We start from the raw sequence: 18464 nt of genomic DNA, 5'->3' as shown, positions 1-18464 counted from the left end.
AAACATGAAGATCTCATAATCCTATGTTGTAATTGTGATGCATGATTCTAATTGTGCTTTCAAGTCTATAATGATGTTATATGCTTGATGTTTTGGATTTTGTGGATTAGTGAGTCGAGAAAACGAGAGTTTAGTGAGCGTAAGTTCAAAACCGTAGCAGAGCACCCAGATTTTTGGATGTGCTCGCTAGGCGAAGAATGAACCTCGCTGAGTCTCGCTAAGTCTTGCTAAATCCTGTGAATGTTTTTGACTTGTCTCGCCGGGAGCTCGCTAACTTTTGCTAAGCGAGGGAGCCAGACAAGAAATTTATTTTTTGTTGACGTCTTGTTCTGAGTTGATTGAATGTGAGTATGAATTATTGCTATGCAATGTTCATTTTTCTTGTGTTGTTTTGATTTCCTAACTTTGAGAAGTGAGGGAAGTATAGGTTACTTGAATGCTTGCATGAATTTGTGTTAGTGTTTAGGTATCGTGGGTTGGGTTTTTCCCCTGTATGTGACATGCGTGTAAACGATGTCGATACTAGTTTCTTCTTAGGAAGAATATGTTTAGAGACGATAGAACAGTTAGGTGTGAGCACTGGAAGTTCTAGTGGAAGAGTAGGAGTGAGTTTGAGATAAGTGGGGGAGAAGGTTATATCCCTCCGAGATGTTTCGAACGTGAGAAGATGAGATGAGTAGAGATGTTCTTGAAGCGGAATATTCAGGAATTGGCGACGTTGTTCAAAGTGGAATGAATGGGCGCAACAAGTTTTGAGAAACTACTAGAAGAGGAGTTGTCGGACCAAGTGTTTCGCCGTGAGGCGTTAGTGAGATTGGTTAAGTAAGATGAAGAGAATTCGAGACGGTTGGAGATCGTGTGTTGCACTAAAAGTTTGAAGGCATCATTTTTGTGGACCAAGGTTGAAGTACCTGTTTGATCGGAAGAAGTTGAATATGTAGAAGTGGAAGTGATTAGGATTCTTGAGAGGTGATGATTTTGAAGTAAGTTGTCATCCAAGGGGATCAGATGTTGTACCGGATGTTGGAGTAAGAAGTTCTACGTGAGTCGTGCATATGGTAGTAGGTTGAATTGGTTGAACAGTTTGGACTTCTAAGTCTAGTGTGTGAAGTAATTTTCATAAGAGATGTGAAGATTAGTGAACCGTTGGTGTTAATTAATTGATGAAGGGAAGTAGGTTTTAAAGTAAATAAGAATGGAGTTGAGAAATATCATAATAGGATTGGTATGTTTGTTGAATCGTTGGAAGTAAGGATTGTATGAGTAGTCGAGTTTATTCGAAGATGGAAGTAGGATAACGATTCGAAAGATTTTGTGAGAGGCTTGTAGAAGAAAGGGTAATTGGATTTGGATAATAACCGGACAATTGGTGTCACATGTTGAATGAGAACGTAGAGTCTTGGAGGTTGAGATGAAGCTAAGTGAGTAGTAACGTCTTAGAATGATTGGAAATAAGAAAGTTAGCTGTTGAAGAACGTGCAGAGAATGAGTATGTGAGGTCATGTTGGAAGTGACTTGTGTTAGGTGAGAGTTTGCGAAAAGGATTACCGCACATGTGAGTAGATATTGTGTTTGAGCACATATAGTAAGGAGTTGAAGACGATGCCTAAGGTAAGAGTCAGAGAGCATTTGGTAGTGCCCACAAGATAAGAGTGAGTAAGTATTTGCTAAGGAATTTGGATTTGTGAAATGGAAGAGTCGGTAGAGACTAGTTTTGTTAGATGCATCGTGGATGTTGATGAGGTATGGTCACAATCGGTGACAATGAAGTAAAGGATTTTAAATTGTTTCATCATGGATGATGAAACGGTAGTGACTTGGTGCATAACTTAAAATGTGTTTTGGACGAGAATTTTAGAAATTTTCTAGAGATGTCATATTGGGAGTAGACAAGGAGTCATTAGTAAGAGTACTAAGACAAAAGTCGATTAGAATTTGATGGATAGAATTAGATCGTATGGCGAATATTGGAGCTTCGTAGATTTAATTCAAGAGTTTGATTTTGGAATCAACGAGATAGAGGTTATGATTGTTTGGAGAACCAATTTTAGGCGGTAGCCTAAGTTTGAAGTTGCGAATTGCTAAGGGATTAAAGAGAAGTGGTATTGGAAAATGTTTGCGTTAAGGAATGCAATTATCGGTTGAGAGATTACTTGGAAACAGAGTAGTCGTATTGGATTCGACTCAATGTGAGAAAAGGAATTTGACGGTTAGAGACGGTAGTTTAGCATGTGTCGAGGAAGATTTGAGAATGTGGGTCATCAAGTGATCGTTAGAATTGAACTATCAAGTGATAAGTTGGAATAAGATTCGAATATGAATAAGGGATGTAACACGGTTAAGTGATTCATGAGGGGATCAGAGACTTATAGAATTATGGAGTTGTGGAAGTATTCCACGGAAGTATCTTTCGGAGAGTTCGATTGGTTATACCTGTTTTAGGGTAGAGTTGTGTGTACCGTAGAATGTGAGTCTATGGATGTTTCGTGCGGAGTGGACGTTTTAGCGGTTTGATAGGAATAGTTTATGTCGATATCATGATTGTTGAATATTTATCGACAAATTGAGGAACTGGCCGTCCTTGATCTCTTGTTGATAAATAGACAAAAATTGTGTTGGATGGGATAAACTAATTTTGTCATACTTGGTAATGTGTAGCGTTTTGAGCGTTTCGTTGGAGGGTCGGATACAGGAGTTATCCGGAGTTGTTTTAGTAGCGTAATTTTCGAGGGCGAAAATCTTTTAAGTGGGGGAGAGTTGTAACGACCCAATTTTCGTATTATTATTTTTATGTGTTAAAATATTTTATTTTAACGTGGCATTTTAATTAAGTTAATAACTTGAGTTATTTATCGAGTACTTTAGTTATTAAGCGAATGGTGAGAGTTAACGCGTTATTGGGCCAAGCCAATTGGGCTTGAGGCCCAATGGGCCTTGTGAGTGTGAGGGGGCGCCCATAAGGGCATAGTGAGGAAGAGAATTCATTTCTCATGTTCCTTTTGTGTTCTTGAGAGGAGAAGAGAGAGCTGGAGGAGCTAGGGCAAGAAGGAGAGCTAGGGATTCGAGATCTTCGTCGTGTTTTCTTCGAATCCAGGTAAGAGAGTAGATTTCATATTCGTGGGTGACTCGAGGAAGGGGAGAATGTCGATTTCTCCTCACCCGAACTTCCTCCACCCCATTTTCGTTTTAGCTTAGAACGGATTTTCTTGATGGAAATCGTTCCTAAGGTTCTTAATATGTTTAACATGCTTTTAACATGATTAATGAACGAAAATAATGGTTAAAAACGAGTTTTCTTATGGATTAAACTCAAGAACTTTGTGTTCTTGAGAGTTTTGATGAAAAAGTGTCAATCTTTACTTTTTCGATGTTTATGGCGTAGATCTGAGAAATGAACTGTCCTTTTGTGTTTAGATATACTTGTTGCACTTGAATATGAACTTATTTGGGGTTTATAACATGAAAAATGACTTATGTGAGAGTTTTGAGAGTTTAGAGTTTGAAATGAGAAATGTAGAAAATTGTTATCTATGAGGTCTGAACCTTTACGTGCAATTTTGACCTCTTTTCGTTGCGAACTGGTTTTAGTGGCCAACATAAAAGTTGTAGCCCTGTTTGTTAGCTTTCCAACGAGTATATGTGCGTCTCCATTGGACTTTCGTAGCCCAAGTTATGATCGTTGCAATGAGAGGCTGTCCAGTAAATTCCGCCTGAAACGGCAGAGCAGTGAGCAGCCATCCTTTCTGATGTTTTTCCGCCCCAGGCGTAAATATTTCCGCCCCAGGCGTAAATACTGCAGTTTGCACCAGTTTTTCATCTGCGATCTTCCTTTGCATGTAGTTTCGAATCAGTGTCTTATTCTTACATGATTGTTGATGATTGTTGATGATTGTTAATGCTTGTTGATGCTTGTTGATGCTTATAATGATTGTTAATCATGTATGAAGTATAAATGAAGAATATTAAGGTGTTAATTAACTTAATAAAGAAGGATATTAGGATTATGTTATTCTAATAAAGAAGTATATCGAATTATTTTATTCGATAAAGAAGGATATTAAGGTATAGTGTTATCTTAATAAAGAAGTAATGTTGGATAGTGTTCCACATTAGTAAAGGAAGAGCTTAATGCTAATTAAAATGAATGTGAAGCATTAGATTGCATTAGGGATTATGTGTGCATTTTATTATAAATGATGTTTGACACATACTTGGTAAATGTTGATTGTTAATCCGTATGTGAGTAGCAGAGTCCGTCATGACTATAAAATGAACAACGCAGAGTCCGTCATGACTATAAAATGAACAACGCAGAGTCCGTCATGACTATAAAATGAACAACGCAGAGTCCGTCATGACTATAAAATGAACAACGCAGAGTCCGTCATGACTATAAAATGAACAACGCAGGGTCCGTCATGACCATAATCTGAACCGTGTATTTGTGGTGTTAGATTACATTAGGAACTTTATGTGTATTCCTATTTGTAATTGAGTTATGTGTATTTGTTGATGTTTTGGTATTGTCCGAGACGACGTGAAACTATATGTTTGGTGTATTTTGTGGATGATTGATTAGGTGATAAATGAAGTATATGCATGATATATGAATATGCATGAATGATGGTGATGTATATGTATAATGTATGATTATGCATGTTTTTATGAAGAAGTGTTTAAGTACAATTTACTTACACTTGTATTATTTTGAGTATGTTATCTAACTCTCTTTTATGTGTTATGTGCTGGACCGTTGGGGGTCCAGATTTTACAGGATTTTGTGGTATTCGATGTCGAGTCGTCGGTGAAGCTCCGCTCTGATTGTGACACGGGAAAGGGTTTTATATTGTATATAAAGTCTATTGTCTAGGTTGCTTTGTATAATCAATAAATGCATTAGTTGATTTAACATTTGTATAAACAAGTATTTTTACTAATTAACTACATTAGTATTATTTTGATAGAGGAGTGTAATACTCGAACCGATATTCAATAAATTAAATGTGATTTTCCGTTGCGTATTTTGAAAAAGATTTTACTAAGGTAGAAATATATAAATAATGGGTTTGGGTGTTACAGTGGCAGGAGGCAGGTCGACGCCGGCCTGGTGGTGAATTAATGGAGGCAGGTTCGTAGGTTCTGTAAGTGAAAGAACGCGAACGCAGAACGCAGAAAGAAGGCAAAAACACAAACGCAAAAAGCTGGCTTCTTCTATTGCTGCTTTTTTTTTTGTTAGGAAAACATTGTTGGGTTGGGCCTTTACAACAGTTTCTAACATACATAATTAATTTTTACACCCCCTAACTTACTAATACTACTACCCTATAAATTTTTTTTTGAGGCCCTCGATTTTAAGAGACCTTGTGCCACGGCCCATGTCGCACATGGGTCTAGGCCGCCCCTGACCCTACTACTGACATTTTGCACTCTCAACCAGGGAAAAATACTAGTTATGCTTGGCAAAGCATTCATCAAGCCATAAGGATCATCAAGAAGGGTAGTTGTTGGAAAGTTGGTGACGGAAGGTCCATCGACATTTGGGAAGACAATTGGGTTTCCCTTCAGAATGGGTACAAGATTCTCACTCCTCGGAACAATGGCTATAATATATCTAAAGTCACAGACCTCATTTCATCTGACCCTATTAAATGCTGGAACTTTAGCCTCATTGATCAAGCTTTTCTCCCTTTTGAAGGTGAACTAATCAAGCAAACCCCCTAATCCTTGAACCCATTGAAGACCAGCTCATGTGGCCCCATACTAAAGAGGGGATTTACTCAGTTAAGTCTGGGTATAACCTCCTAAGGAGCTGGAAGAATGCTGAAACCCCCGGTTCTACTCACTCAGACCCGAACTACAAAGTGTGGAAAAGGCTTTGGACTCTTCCAACAATACCTAGACATAAAGTTTTACTGTGGAGAATTATCCAACAAGCTCTCCCAGTTCGAAGTGAACTTAGTAAACTTGGAATTCAATGCCTTATTCAGTGTCCTCGATGCCTTCAGAGGGCGGAGACAATTAATCATACTTTTATGCACTGTCAGCAGGTTTCTAGAATTTGGTTTGGTTCCAAGCTAGGAATTCGATTTGATGAAAGACAAGGGAATTTCATTGACTGGCTAATTTACACTATCAACAATCTTAATGACGAAGACCTTAGTTATGTGGCCGCTATTAGCTATGGTATTTGGTATACCCGCAACCAAAAAGTTTTTGAAGACAAAGACTATGAAGAAATCTGGGTCATTAACATCGCTTCTACTAGTATCAGAGAGTACCAACAAGCTAACATGACAACTACACACGAACAACACAATAAGACGCTAGAGTCTCTTCATTCTAACAATCATAACAACAATCAACAACCTGACATACATACTACCACGATGAATCGCTGGAACCGGCCTAACCCCGGCGTTATTAAAATTAACTGCGATGCTAACCTGGCCAGAACGGGGAGATGGGGATTAGGTGCGGTTTGTCGTGACTCCGATGGCTACCTGGTGGCTGCTGCGACGTGGGAACTCCCAGGTTGTCTTGATCCTTCCCTGGCTGAGGCGTGCGTACTCTACAAAGCAACTTGGCTAGCGATTGAGTGCTGCTTTCAGGAGGTGGTCTTTGAGAGTGATAATAGCAAAATAATTTCTCTCATGAATAGTGCTCGTGAAATCCCTAGATCCTATTTGGGGAATTTCATTAGGGGTATTAAGTGTAATAAAGATTACTTTAGGGGTTGTAATTTTGTGCATATTAAAAGGGAAGCCAACAAGGCAGCCCATCTGTTAGCCTCTCTAGCCCACTCAGAGCCCAATAAGGTGTGGCTAGAAGAATCCCCTTCTCCTATTGTACATATTCTGACCTCTGATTTGATGCAATAATATATCTTCATGTTTCCTTCAAAAAAAAAACTAGTGCCCCGAGGACACTATTTAGCATGACGCTTATAAATATAAGATAAAGTAAAGTGACATGATAAAAAATACGGTTGCTATTAGTTTTGTCGGCGTATATTCTCTCTTTTTTTTTTGTAGCTTCTTCTCTTTAGCTATTTATCATCTCTAAAATGGTCAAACAGATTTTCCTGTTTGATTCCCTGCCTCAAATGGTCAATCTAGCCTTTAAATCAACATATAATCTTGGTGTTAATAATGGTGGAAATAATGAACCAAGTTCCACTTTTAAAGAAGTTTGTAAATGAAAAGGCCCGATCAACCATTGATTCGCTTGACTCTTTGGAAAATGGCTCATGGGAAATAGCTAACTAATCTATACTCACCCCGTCCCAAATTATAAGGGAAAAAAACTCATTTTTTTTTTGTCCCAGATTATAAGAGAAAAAATCATTTTCAAAAATGTTTTTTCTTTATTTTCATAAAATTAAATGCAAATTGCATTTAATTTCTTCTCTCTCTCATTTTCTCAATAAACAACAACCAATAAAAATTGTTTTTACATCTTCCTATACAACTTATTCCAAGGAAAACCCACAAAAACATACTGCAAATTCTCATGTTTTACTTTTTCTTAATAAGTGTGATTTTTTTATTTTCCCTTATAATTTGGGACGGAGGGAGTATATATAAATCCTAGATAGTTATGGAATTGTCTATTTAAACTCTAATCCACAAACCAATAAAAACCTTTCATTTAGCCACATCATCCACTTACATCCATTTAATGTGGGGTACTAATTGTAATTATTATTATTATTATTATTATTATTATTATTATTATTATTATTATTATTATTATTTTGGGTTATTATTCATTTTAAATTTTTTTGTTCATTTTATTATTTTGTGTATTTTATTGTATTTTTTTTCAAAGAAGTTAATGTTTTTGCTAATAATCTTTTGTTCAATCTTTATAAATATAAGGAGTTGGTCAATTGTCAGGACTACTTTCTAATGTTAGTAAAAAAAAAATAGATAAAATAAATTTTACTAATAGTTGTTATGCCCCGTATGATTTTTATCATATTCGATATTTGAGTATGAGTTAAGTTGGTTTATCTTTGCTCCAATAAGTTTCAAATTAATATAAATGTCAAATTCGATAATACAGTAGTTTTTTGGTAAGAGATAATGAAGTAGTTTATCCAACTCAGAATCCTCCAATGAGATTTATAATATAAATAAAAACTTGTGTTTCAACATCGATTGTTTTCCATGGTCAATTATATGTTATCATTTCCATAGTTATTTTGAAGAATGAGTTAAATATATTGCTAATCAATGTTAATGAAGAAGATACCAAAGTATAACTTCAAATGTGATGTATAAATAAGTTTTTTAAATGTATAAACATCTATATATATAATTCCTAGATAGTTGTGCAACCACTAATCTAACCCTAATCCACGTCAATCACTTATATCCAATTAAACCACTCAATAATGCCACATTACTTCTACTTACATCATTGTCATCTCTATACACTTTTTCATATGCCTACATTTATATACCTATGACTTTTCATTATACACTCACTCAACTAATAATAATAGGTTTTACTAAATTATACGCACTAATTAATCTTTTATACTATATATTGAATTATAGTGTCCAATTAAGAATCAAATGCACAGTGTATTGAAGTGGAAGAAATAGTCACAAGAAAGGGGGGTTTGAATTGTGACCCTTTTAAAATTAATCCTGCACTCTACAAAATTAATCTCAAGTGTATACTTGGATAAAAGTTAGTGGAATATAAAACAGCTTGTTCTGAGAATGTTCTCTGCTGCGTGAGCTTGTTCTGAGAATGTTCTCTGCTGCGTGAGAATTCAAAGTGAATGTAGATTAAGTGGTTTGTGTGATGTGTGTTTGCAGTAAATAAATAGTTAAAGGTAAGAGAGATTCACACACAAAAGTTATACTGGTTCACCCAAATCCTGGGCTAGTCCAGTCCCCACGCCTGTGAGTTTTCCACTATGATCTTGAGATACTACCGATCTCAAATACAAATCTTCTTTGATCTAAACCATGATCAGAAACCTCCAATCCCTACAAGCTTGATCTACCTCAGCCTTACAGAGGTGTCACTCAATCAATAGTTACGTATTGACTTGAGCCAATCTTCTTTTTACAAAGGGAAGTTGTTCTGGATCTAAGCTTATACAAAAACTCAAAACTAGTTTGAGAAGCTTATACAAAATACACTCAATACACTCAGTAATATTGTGATCCAATAGGTTGATAGAGAGCTGGAGTGTGAGTGGTAAAATTGAGAGACAAAGATATAACCACTTAAAAGTGGGTTATGTTGAAAAGTGGTCTCTTGAGAAATTTGCTTGTAGAAACTCAAAGGTTGTTTGAGAAGCAAATAGAAACACTCAATAAACTCAGAAGTATGATGTGAATGAAGAGCCTGAGTTTGAGTGGTGAAAGAAGAGCTTTAGGACTTGTAGACAAAAACAAGTAATTGATGATTTGTAGCTTGAACTCTTGCTATTTCTCTTGGATTTGCTTGCCTTTTATAGATGCTTGCTTGAGGTTGAAGCTTGGCCTTCAAGTATATCAGTTAGAGGGCAAAAAAGAGCTGTTACTCAGTGCTCCACAAGCAGCAGACAACTTCTGCATATTTGACAGGTTTTCTGTTCAGTCTTGGAACAGTCTTGAACTTCATTTTGCTTTGATCCACAAGAGCCAAATATGTGTGAGCTGTAAGCAAGTACAAATGAGTTGTTTCCTGCATCCTTCCAATGTCAGAGGTCAGATATAGCCGTTTGGAACCTCAGTAAAAGGACTCATGACAGTTGGAGATGGTTTTGCAAAACTGTGTGCAGGAACGTTCTTGAATCAGTCTTGAACCAGTCTTGATTTCCATTTGGCTTTGATCCATAAGATCCAAATGTGTGTGAGCTGTTACCAAGTACATATGAGTTGTTTCTTACTTCCTTCCACTGTCATGTATCAGATATAGCCGTTTGGATACTCAGAAAAGGACTTATGACAGTTGGAAATGGTTTTGAAAAACTGTGTGCAGGATCAGTCTTGCATCAGTCTTGAAACAGTCTTGACTGCACCAGCCAATTGTGATGAACCTTCATCCTTCCTTCCTTGTGATGTGCAGCTGTTCAAATAGGCTTGAGGACACTTCAGAAATAGGCTTAGCTTGAGAATAAAACAGCTGGAATAGTACCATGGCATGTGAGACAAAAATGTACTTGTATGACAACACCATTGAAGAATGTTCCCACATAGTCTTTTTGCAAGTACATCATAACTTATGGTTCACAATGTGTTGTTGCATTCTGATTGGTCTATGATATTTGATCAGGTATTTTTATTGGATGATCAATACCATAAAAGATCATGAAAGATCAAGCTTATAATTCATTGCATGAATTATGACTAGGAAAGGTATATGCTCATTTTCCATCAAAAGTGTTGATCCAAAAAGATATTATCTTCTGTAGAGATTTGATCCATATTTCCTTTGTAAAGTGCTTATTTGTTTTGTCCAAAGTTGACTTATAAAATCAGAAAGCACTTAATCCAAAATGTGCTTATATTCAAAAGTGCAGTCTGTCTGTTAAGAATGTTCTCAGATCATTCTTGAAACAGTATCTCAAGATTTTCTTAAAGAGGGATCTTCATGTTGCTGCAAAACTTTCCACAATTCCTCTTGATGTTTTGCACACATTGTTGCTTGTTCATTGAGTACTTTGAGATGCTTTTAGTGGAGGCGTGGGAGTACTCATCATGAGGATTATCATTTTCTAGCTTAGACAATGATTGAAACTTTTATGCCTTGTGGTGCATAAGCTCCTTTGTAAATTCATGGAAAATCATTCTTAGATCATTCTTGTCTTGAGAAGCTAAGATGAAACTTTGAGTAGGTTTTGAAGATCTTCAACATATGCATAATTTCCATTGATGTTAATTGTAGTAGTAAATCCTCAAAGCATGTAACAAAACTCAATGTGAGTTTTGACATGATAACATCAAATATGTTCTTGTGTAGCTTGTGATGCAAGTATTTCCATCAACTATGATCTTCATATTCTTCCTTGAATCTTTAAGCTCATTGTGAACCTTGTGGTGATGAGGAAGACTATTAACCATGAAACTTGCTTTCTTGTTTGAATCTTCAAATGAAACTTCTTATGATTCAAACAACATCCTTTAAAAATCTTCATGAAGCTTGTGATGCTATTGTTATGATCATCTGATGCTACTCTGATTCTTTCATTGCTTGAGTATACAAAATGTACTTGTTGATGTGAGTGGCTTCTAGATTGTCCACTTTTGTCATTACCTATCTTTCAACAAAAACTCAAGTGCAAACATCAGTAGATCACCATTCATAAAACTTAACATTTATTACATAAGGTTTGTTGTCATTAAAACACTAAAATGGATTTTGCCTCAACAATCTCCCCCTTTTTGATGATGACAAACCTTTCGAATAAATCTTATGTTTTATGGATGGAAATAATAACAAATGCAAGAATGTTCGTAGATATGCAATTAAGCTCCCCCTAAACACATGCAAGGGTTTAATTCTTATCATTCTAATTAAACTCCCCCTAAATACATGCAAGAGGTTAATTCATAACATTCTTCATTAATTAGTTTCATCTAACATTTCTCTCCCATCATATATATCTCTCCCCCTTTTGTCATCTATCAAAAAGTATTGGGGGTAATTTTAAATATGAAGTGCAATGATAGGATTCAAATTAAGAAACATTGCATACATAGAGCATGAAGTTGAGAAGTTCATTCATATATCAAACTTATCAAGTTTGCATTTAAACATTAAAGCACATAGCATGTATGATCATCAATAATCATTTTATTCAAATATTGCAATCACAACATGAATAATGGTTAAATCACATGTAAACATATTTGATTTTAAAAGATAATGTTATACATTCTCAATTTAAAAAAAGGATTTTGACCTCAAAGATATTGCAAGTTCTAAAGAAACAAAATTTCTCAAAATTTAGAAAAACTCCCCCTAAATCTTATGAGATGAATATTCTCTAAAAGTTTCAAAATAATTTGGGTAGAGGTAACTTTTTTCTTTTAAAACATAGTTAATATAGTTTAAAATTGTCCAAAAACTTTGAAATTAGAGAGAAAATAGCGCAAACGAAAAAACTTTGAAATCAGAGTAAATTGACAACATGTCAAAAATAGATTTCTCTCTTTTCCAAATATTTCTATGATGAAGATGTTTCCTTTTTATAGCAAAAAATTCAAGAGGATTTTAAGTTAAAACATCTGATCAAAACACATAAGTTTAGAAAAAAGTCAAATATGAGTTTATGAATATAATGTGCAAGAACTATTATTCTTAGACCAAATTCTAATTTTATGGAGAGTAGACACACAAATTATTCTCATGAAGACCAATCATATGTTCTCTTGTTAAAATCCTTCAAATAATAAATCCAACAAAAAATGGATATTCATTTAAAACCTTTGAAGGATGATCTTTTACAAAATCTCAATTTTTGAGTAGCCATGTTCAAAAAGTTCTACTTAATCATCAATTAAGCAAACTATAGGCTAATCAAGATGTGCAACAAAATTGGATTCATCTAAAGTTTTAAATTGAGAGCGGTGCACATATAAAAGACTTATAGAAAAAATGTGTTTTCATAAAAAAGTATACTATAAGCCGGACTTATGTAAGAACAAATATGACATATAATGGTTTATCAAAATTATGAGTTTTATGTCATTTTTCTTGTTCTAAAAGTTTTGGTCTATCATGAAGGATAATTAAGAGACTAACTCCAAAAATTATTCATTGATCATTAAGGATAATTTTTCATTAAGCACATAACATGACTTGTATTTTAAAAATATTTATCAACAATGTGATCATGAACTTTTTAAAATATTTATCACGAGATCATAAATTAAGACAAGTGTTAATTTAAAATAAAATTGTCGTTTGGTATATCAAAATAAAATTGATCATTGAAAAATGTGACTAAGACATATGGAGAAAATCTAACTTGATAAAATAACCCTTAACAAAAACTTTGATAGCAATATGAGTATAGTATTCTTGAAAATGTATTGCTTACAAAGGTGTAGAAAGATTATTTTGCATAGCAACAATGTTCATTCATTTAACACTTAGTATGATATTTTGAAAGAGATGATTTTACATTATATGAACAAAAATCATGAAAAAGTGTAAGAACAAAGAGTGCATTAAAGATGTGAATTAAGCATATGCACATACTAGTCATTAACAAGCAATGATATGCAATTTAAGCTTTTAAAGTCATATACTTGTATAGAGAAAATTTCACACTGAATTCTAGATTTCAAGATCATCAAATCAATCACATAATAACATTGCATAAATGTATTCAAGCTTAATATAATGCAAATGTTATAAGATCTAGAAGTTTGTGTACCTTATATAATGGATTTCCCCACTTGAGATTCAATGATGAGAGCATCTCAATTGTTTGAAATTTCACCACATGCTCGTCATTGTAAATATAGAACACTTGGTTGACGGTTGAGGAGAATTTTTTATCTTTTAGAGCATTCTCCAATGTTGAGTAAATTCATCATCTCTCAAGTATCTTCTTTGCCTTTTCACTTGTTGACTTGGCAGGAAGAACGTTCTAAGATTAATCTACTGGATCCAGCACAATATAAAGTAACTCATCCAAGTTGCTTTCTTTTTCAAAGTCCCATCTTAAAACGCTTAGGTCTAATGTTTGCTTCATCTCAAACTGGTGCAGCGGTTGTAGAGAATATGGAAACAAATATTCTGGGGTTTTTGGGCTTGGTATTTTGAGCAATTTTTGTTTAGGAATTCAGAGCTAAAAATTGAATCAAAATATCTTTGATAGTGATTCTCAGATGGGAAAAACAAAGAGTTGTCGAAAGGATGAGGTATGGTTGAAAATTTCCAAGAACTCTTGTAGTAACTTTGTGAAGGAGTGAGATCAACACCAATATACTTGAGTCAAAATGCAGCGATGCATGCATCAAGGTCCACAAAGGGAATGGACCTAGACTAAGATTCAGTACCCTTAGTGAGAGATCATTTGCCTTTGGAAGTTGTTATCATAACAGCAAGAACGTTCTCAGATTGTACTCATTGAAAAACTCAGCTTCAACAAATGTTTTGAAAAAGCTTTTGTTTCCAGGTTTGGCTTCAACATCAATTATCTCATGTAATGAATGTCCTTTATATTAAAGGTGGTGCTGGCATAAAGATCTTTTCCTTAAGATCAAATTTGTAGGTATGAAAAATCTCGGTGAAGATCGTCCCATAAGGAAGAATAAAATTTTTCAGCCTCTTCTTTCTTTTGCTTCATTTTCTTGGAAATACAAAATGTTAGAACATATTGTGAAACAACTTGTATTCCTTCTTGAGAGTTGATGAGGGAGATTCTTCCATTTAAGTACCATATTATTCACAATTTCAAAGTGGTGTACCAATACCATTGCTCATTCCAATTGAAAAAGTTCTTATAATTGAGAGATATGTTCTTATGATATTTTGTTGTCATTCATCATCAACACTATTATCAATGTTTCTCTTATTATAAAAAATAATATGCATGCTTTTTAAAATATGAGTTTTGAGATTGCATATTTTATAATCTTTAATGTAGAGAGTAAACAAAATATGCTTTTTATATTTTAAAACAATTTTCTCAATGTTTTCTTTACTATGTCAAGTATAGTAATGACATCAAAATTATAAATGCATGATATGATTAAATTTTTATATTTTCACATGGGATGAAATTTTACTCAAGTAGAAACATGATGCAAAAACATATGCAATGTCTATGGTTTCTTTCAAAAATATTTTTCAACACTTGATTAAAAATATTTCATCTAATGAATTTTTCTTTATAACAATTCTGTTTTTGCTGAAATTCTAAACCAAGAAAATCAAGTGAAATATCATTTTCTTCAAAGAATGTTTTGATATATAGTTTTTCATAATCTCCCCATGATCACTACTACTAAGAGATGATTTTTAAGATCTTAAAGTTTAAACCATTTTTCAAAGAACATAAAAGTATTTAAAGAAATCATTCTCATGTTTTAAGAATAAATTTCACATGTATCTTTGAATAAATCATCAAGTATTAAAAAGTCATAATACTTGTAGTTTTGACAAAAACAAACTAGTAAGTAGTAATTCAAGATGTTTTTGGTTGAAATTATATTTTTGAAATGAAGACTGCTCTTGACACAATACATACAAGTTTCACAAAATTTATCCTTTTCAAAATCAGTAAAAATATCTTACTAGATAAAATTTGGGCAAAAATGCAATAGTTTTCATACTTACTTGATAAGCACTTTTATGCCAAAAACATTTCTTTTCCAAAAGACTTTAAAATATGATTTAGTTTAGAATTCACTTAAGTATTAAACATAAAGATTTTAAAATAAAAATCATGACCATGAGGATGATTATGAAATAACCTCAATTCCAATTTTGAAAATTTAAAGAAGTTATATGTTAAGAAAAATCATTTTACTCATGATACATGTACCTTTGGTTTGATTTTTGTCAATGAATTCAAAGGTTGCAAATTCACCATTCCTCCTTTTTTAAATGTGAGAAAATATTGTCTTTCCAAAATCATATTCCTTGAGCATCAATTTCCAAAGCCTCGAGGCTTTTTCTTGATTGCTTAAAGACATTCCTGCAACACAAGTTAATAATGATTTTGGTACCCATAGTGATTTGGGTCCTTGGAGGTTAGTGTTGTTCCTCTTATAAGATTTCTTCTTATGATAATAAGTTGATCTCTTATAGGAAGATTTCGAATAAAAATGCATTTTCAGAACATTCTGAGACTGTTCTTGTTTCTGATGAGAATGTTCTTTTCTTTTGAATTTTTTCTTAAAACAAAAGGATTCAATATGACCATATTTGGAACAATATGAGCATTTGTATCTTTGTATTCTTTGATCTTTATGAGGAACAAAACAATCCTCAAATGACTTTTGTTTTTGAAAAGTTCTACAATCTAAACTAGTTTTGTCAAAGATTATAACTTGTGATTCCTTAATGTTTTGAAAATTCTTTGTAGATTTTACAGAGCTTGTTATGTCCTTTTCCAAATCTGAAATATTTTCTTTTAAAACAACATCCTTTTCATGAATTTTAGAACATTCTAAAAGATGATTAGTGGTTTGTTTATCATGGAGAATCTTTTGTTGCTCAAACATATTAAGATGAGAGTATTGCAATTCTTGAATAATTTTAAAATATTTATCATTCAAGATTTGTAATTTCTCATTTTCTTTCTTTATCTCAAGTAACTGATTTTCTAGTAAAGTACACTTTTGAGATAGAGAGTTTGAGTCATTTAGACGACTATTAAATTCAACTTCCCTTTTAATACATAAAGAACAAGGTTTAGAATATGTTACCTCTTTATTTACCATTAGGCATGTGTTGCCTTTTTCTTCTATTTTAGAATCATCAAAGTCACCTTTTGTTGTCATCATGAATTTCTTCTTGGAAGCGAGCTCTCTTTGCATTTTCTTGTTTTGAGAACATTTCGTTCTGGAATGTCCCTTCTTTTTGCACTTATGGCATGCACTTTGATTTGCAGGTTTTGACATCACTTCTTCCTGAATCTTTTTCTCTAACACTGTTAAGTGCTCAAACCTTAGAGCCAGAGCTCTGATGCCAATTGAAGTGGAAGAAATAGTCACAAGAAAGGGGGGGTTTGAATTGTGACCCTTTTAAAATTAATCCTGCACTCTACAAAATTAATCTCAAGTGTATACTTGGATAAAAGTTAGTGGAATATAAAACAGCTTGTTCTGAGAATGTTCTCTGCTGCGTGAGCTTGTTCTGAGAATGTTCTCTGCTGCGTGAGAATTCAAAGTGAATGTAGATTAAGTGGTTTGTGTGATGTGTGTTTGCAGTAAATAAATAGTTAAAGGTAAGAGAGATTCACACACAAAAGTTATACTGGTTCACCCAAATCCTGGGCTAGTCCAGTCCCCACGCCTGTGAGTTTTCCACTATGATCTTGAGATACTACCGATCTCAAATACAAATCTTCTTTGATCTAAACCATGATCAGAAACCTCCAATCCCTACAAGCTTGATCTACCTCAGCCTTACAGAGGTGTCACTCAATCAATAGTTACGTATTGACTTGAGCCAATCTTCTTTTTACAAAGGGAAGTTGTTCTGGATCTAAGCTTATACAAAAACTCAAAACTAGTTTGAGAAGCTTATACAAAATACACTCAATACACTCAGTAATATTGTGATCCAATAGGTTGATAGAGAGCTGGAGTGTGAGTGGTAAAATTGAGAGACAAAGATATAACCACTTAAAAGTGGGTTATGTTGAAAAGTGGTCTCTTGAGAAATTTGCTTGTAGAAACTCAAAGGTTGTTTGAGAAGCAAATAGAAACACTCAATAAACTCAGAAGTATGATGTGAATGAAGAGCCTGAGTTTGAGTGGTGAAAGAAGAGCTTTAGGACTTGTAGACAAAAACAAGTAATTGATGATTTGTAGCTTGAACTCTTGCTATTTCTCTTGGATTTGCTTGCCTTTTATAGATGCTTGCTTGAGGTTGAAGCTTGGCCTTCAAGTATATCAGTTAGAGGGCAAAAAAGAGCTGTTACTCAGTGCTCCACAAGCAGCAGACAACTTCTGCATATTTGACAGGTTTTCTGTTCAGTCTTGGAACAGTCTTGAACTTCATTTTGCTTTGATCCACAAGAGCCAAATATGTGTGAGCTGTAAGCAAGTACAAATGAGTTGTTTCCTGCATCCTTCCAATGTCAGAGGTCAGATATAGCCGTTTGGAACCTCAGTAAAAGGACTCATGACAGTTGGAGATGGTTTTGCAAAACTGTGTGCAGGAACGTTCTTGAATCAGTCTTGAACCAGTCTTGATTTCCATTTGGCTTTGATCCATAAGATCCAAATGTGTGTGAGCTGTTACCAAGTACATATGAGTTGTTTCTTACTTCCTTCCACTGTCATGTATCAGATATAGCCGTTTGGATACTCAGAAAAGGACTTATGACAGTTGGAAATGGTTTTGAAAAACTGTGTGCAGGATCAGTCTTGCATCAGTCTTGAAACAGTCTTGACTGCACCAGCCAATTGTGATGAACCTTCATCCTTCCTTCCTTGTGATGTGCAGCTGTTCAAATAGGCTTGAGGACACTTCAGAAATAGGCTTAGCTTGAGAATAAAACAGCTGGAATAGTACCATGGCATGTGAGACAAAAATGTACTTGTATGACAACACCATTGAAGAATGTTCCCACATAGTCTTTTTGCAAGTACATCATAACTTATGGTTCACAATGTGTTGTTGCATTCTGATTGGTCTATGATATTTGATCAGGTATTTTTATTGGATGATCAATACCATAAAAGATCATGAAAGATCAAGCTTATAATTCATTGCATGAATTATGACTAGGAAAGGTATATGCTCATTTTCCATCAAAAGTGTTGATCCAA

The 18464-nt window shown here is 34.1% G+C and overlaps 1 protein-coding gene across 1 annotated transcript; it reads left to right on the top strand.

The window, feature by feature from the left end:
- Nucleotides 1–5747: 5747 nt before the first annotated feature.
- LOC123892217 lies at nucleotides 5748–6878 on the top strand. The gene has a single exon (XM_045942030.1). The coding sequence runs from the start codon at nucleotides 5748–5750 to the stop codon at nucleotides 6876–6878; it is 1131 nt and encodes a 376-aa protein (XP_045797986.1).
- Nucleotides 6879–18464: the final 11586 nt, after the last annotated feature.

The sequence above is a fragment of the Trifolium pratense genome, linkage group LG6, assembly GCF_020283565.1.
Source record: "Trifolium pratense cultivar HEN17-A07 linkage group LG6, ARS_RC_1.1, whole genome shotgun sequence".
Classification (NCBI taxonomy): Eukaryota; Viridiplantae; Streptophyta; class Magnoliopsida; order Fabales; family Fabaceae; genus Trifolium; species Trifolium pratense.
The sequence above is the reverse complement of the archived record's forward strand: the minus strand, read 5'-3'. Positions and strand labels throughout refer to the sequence as shown.

What these genes read in the sequence shown, in the direction of transcription:
- LOC123892217 (XM_045942030.1), top strand. Translation starts at nt 5,748, where the DNA reads ATGTGGCCCCATACTAAAGAGGGGATTTACTCAGTTAAGTCTGGGTAT.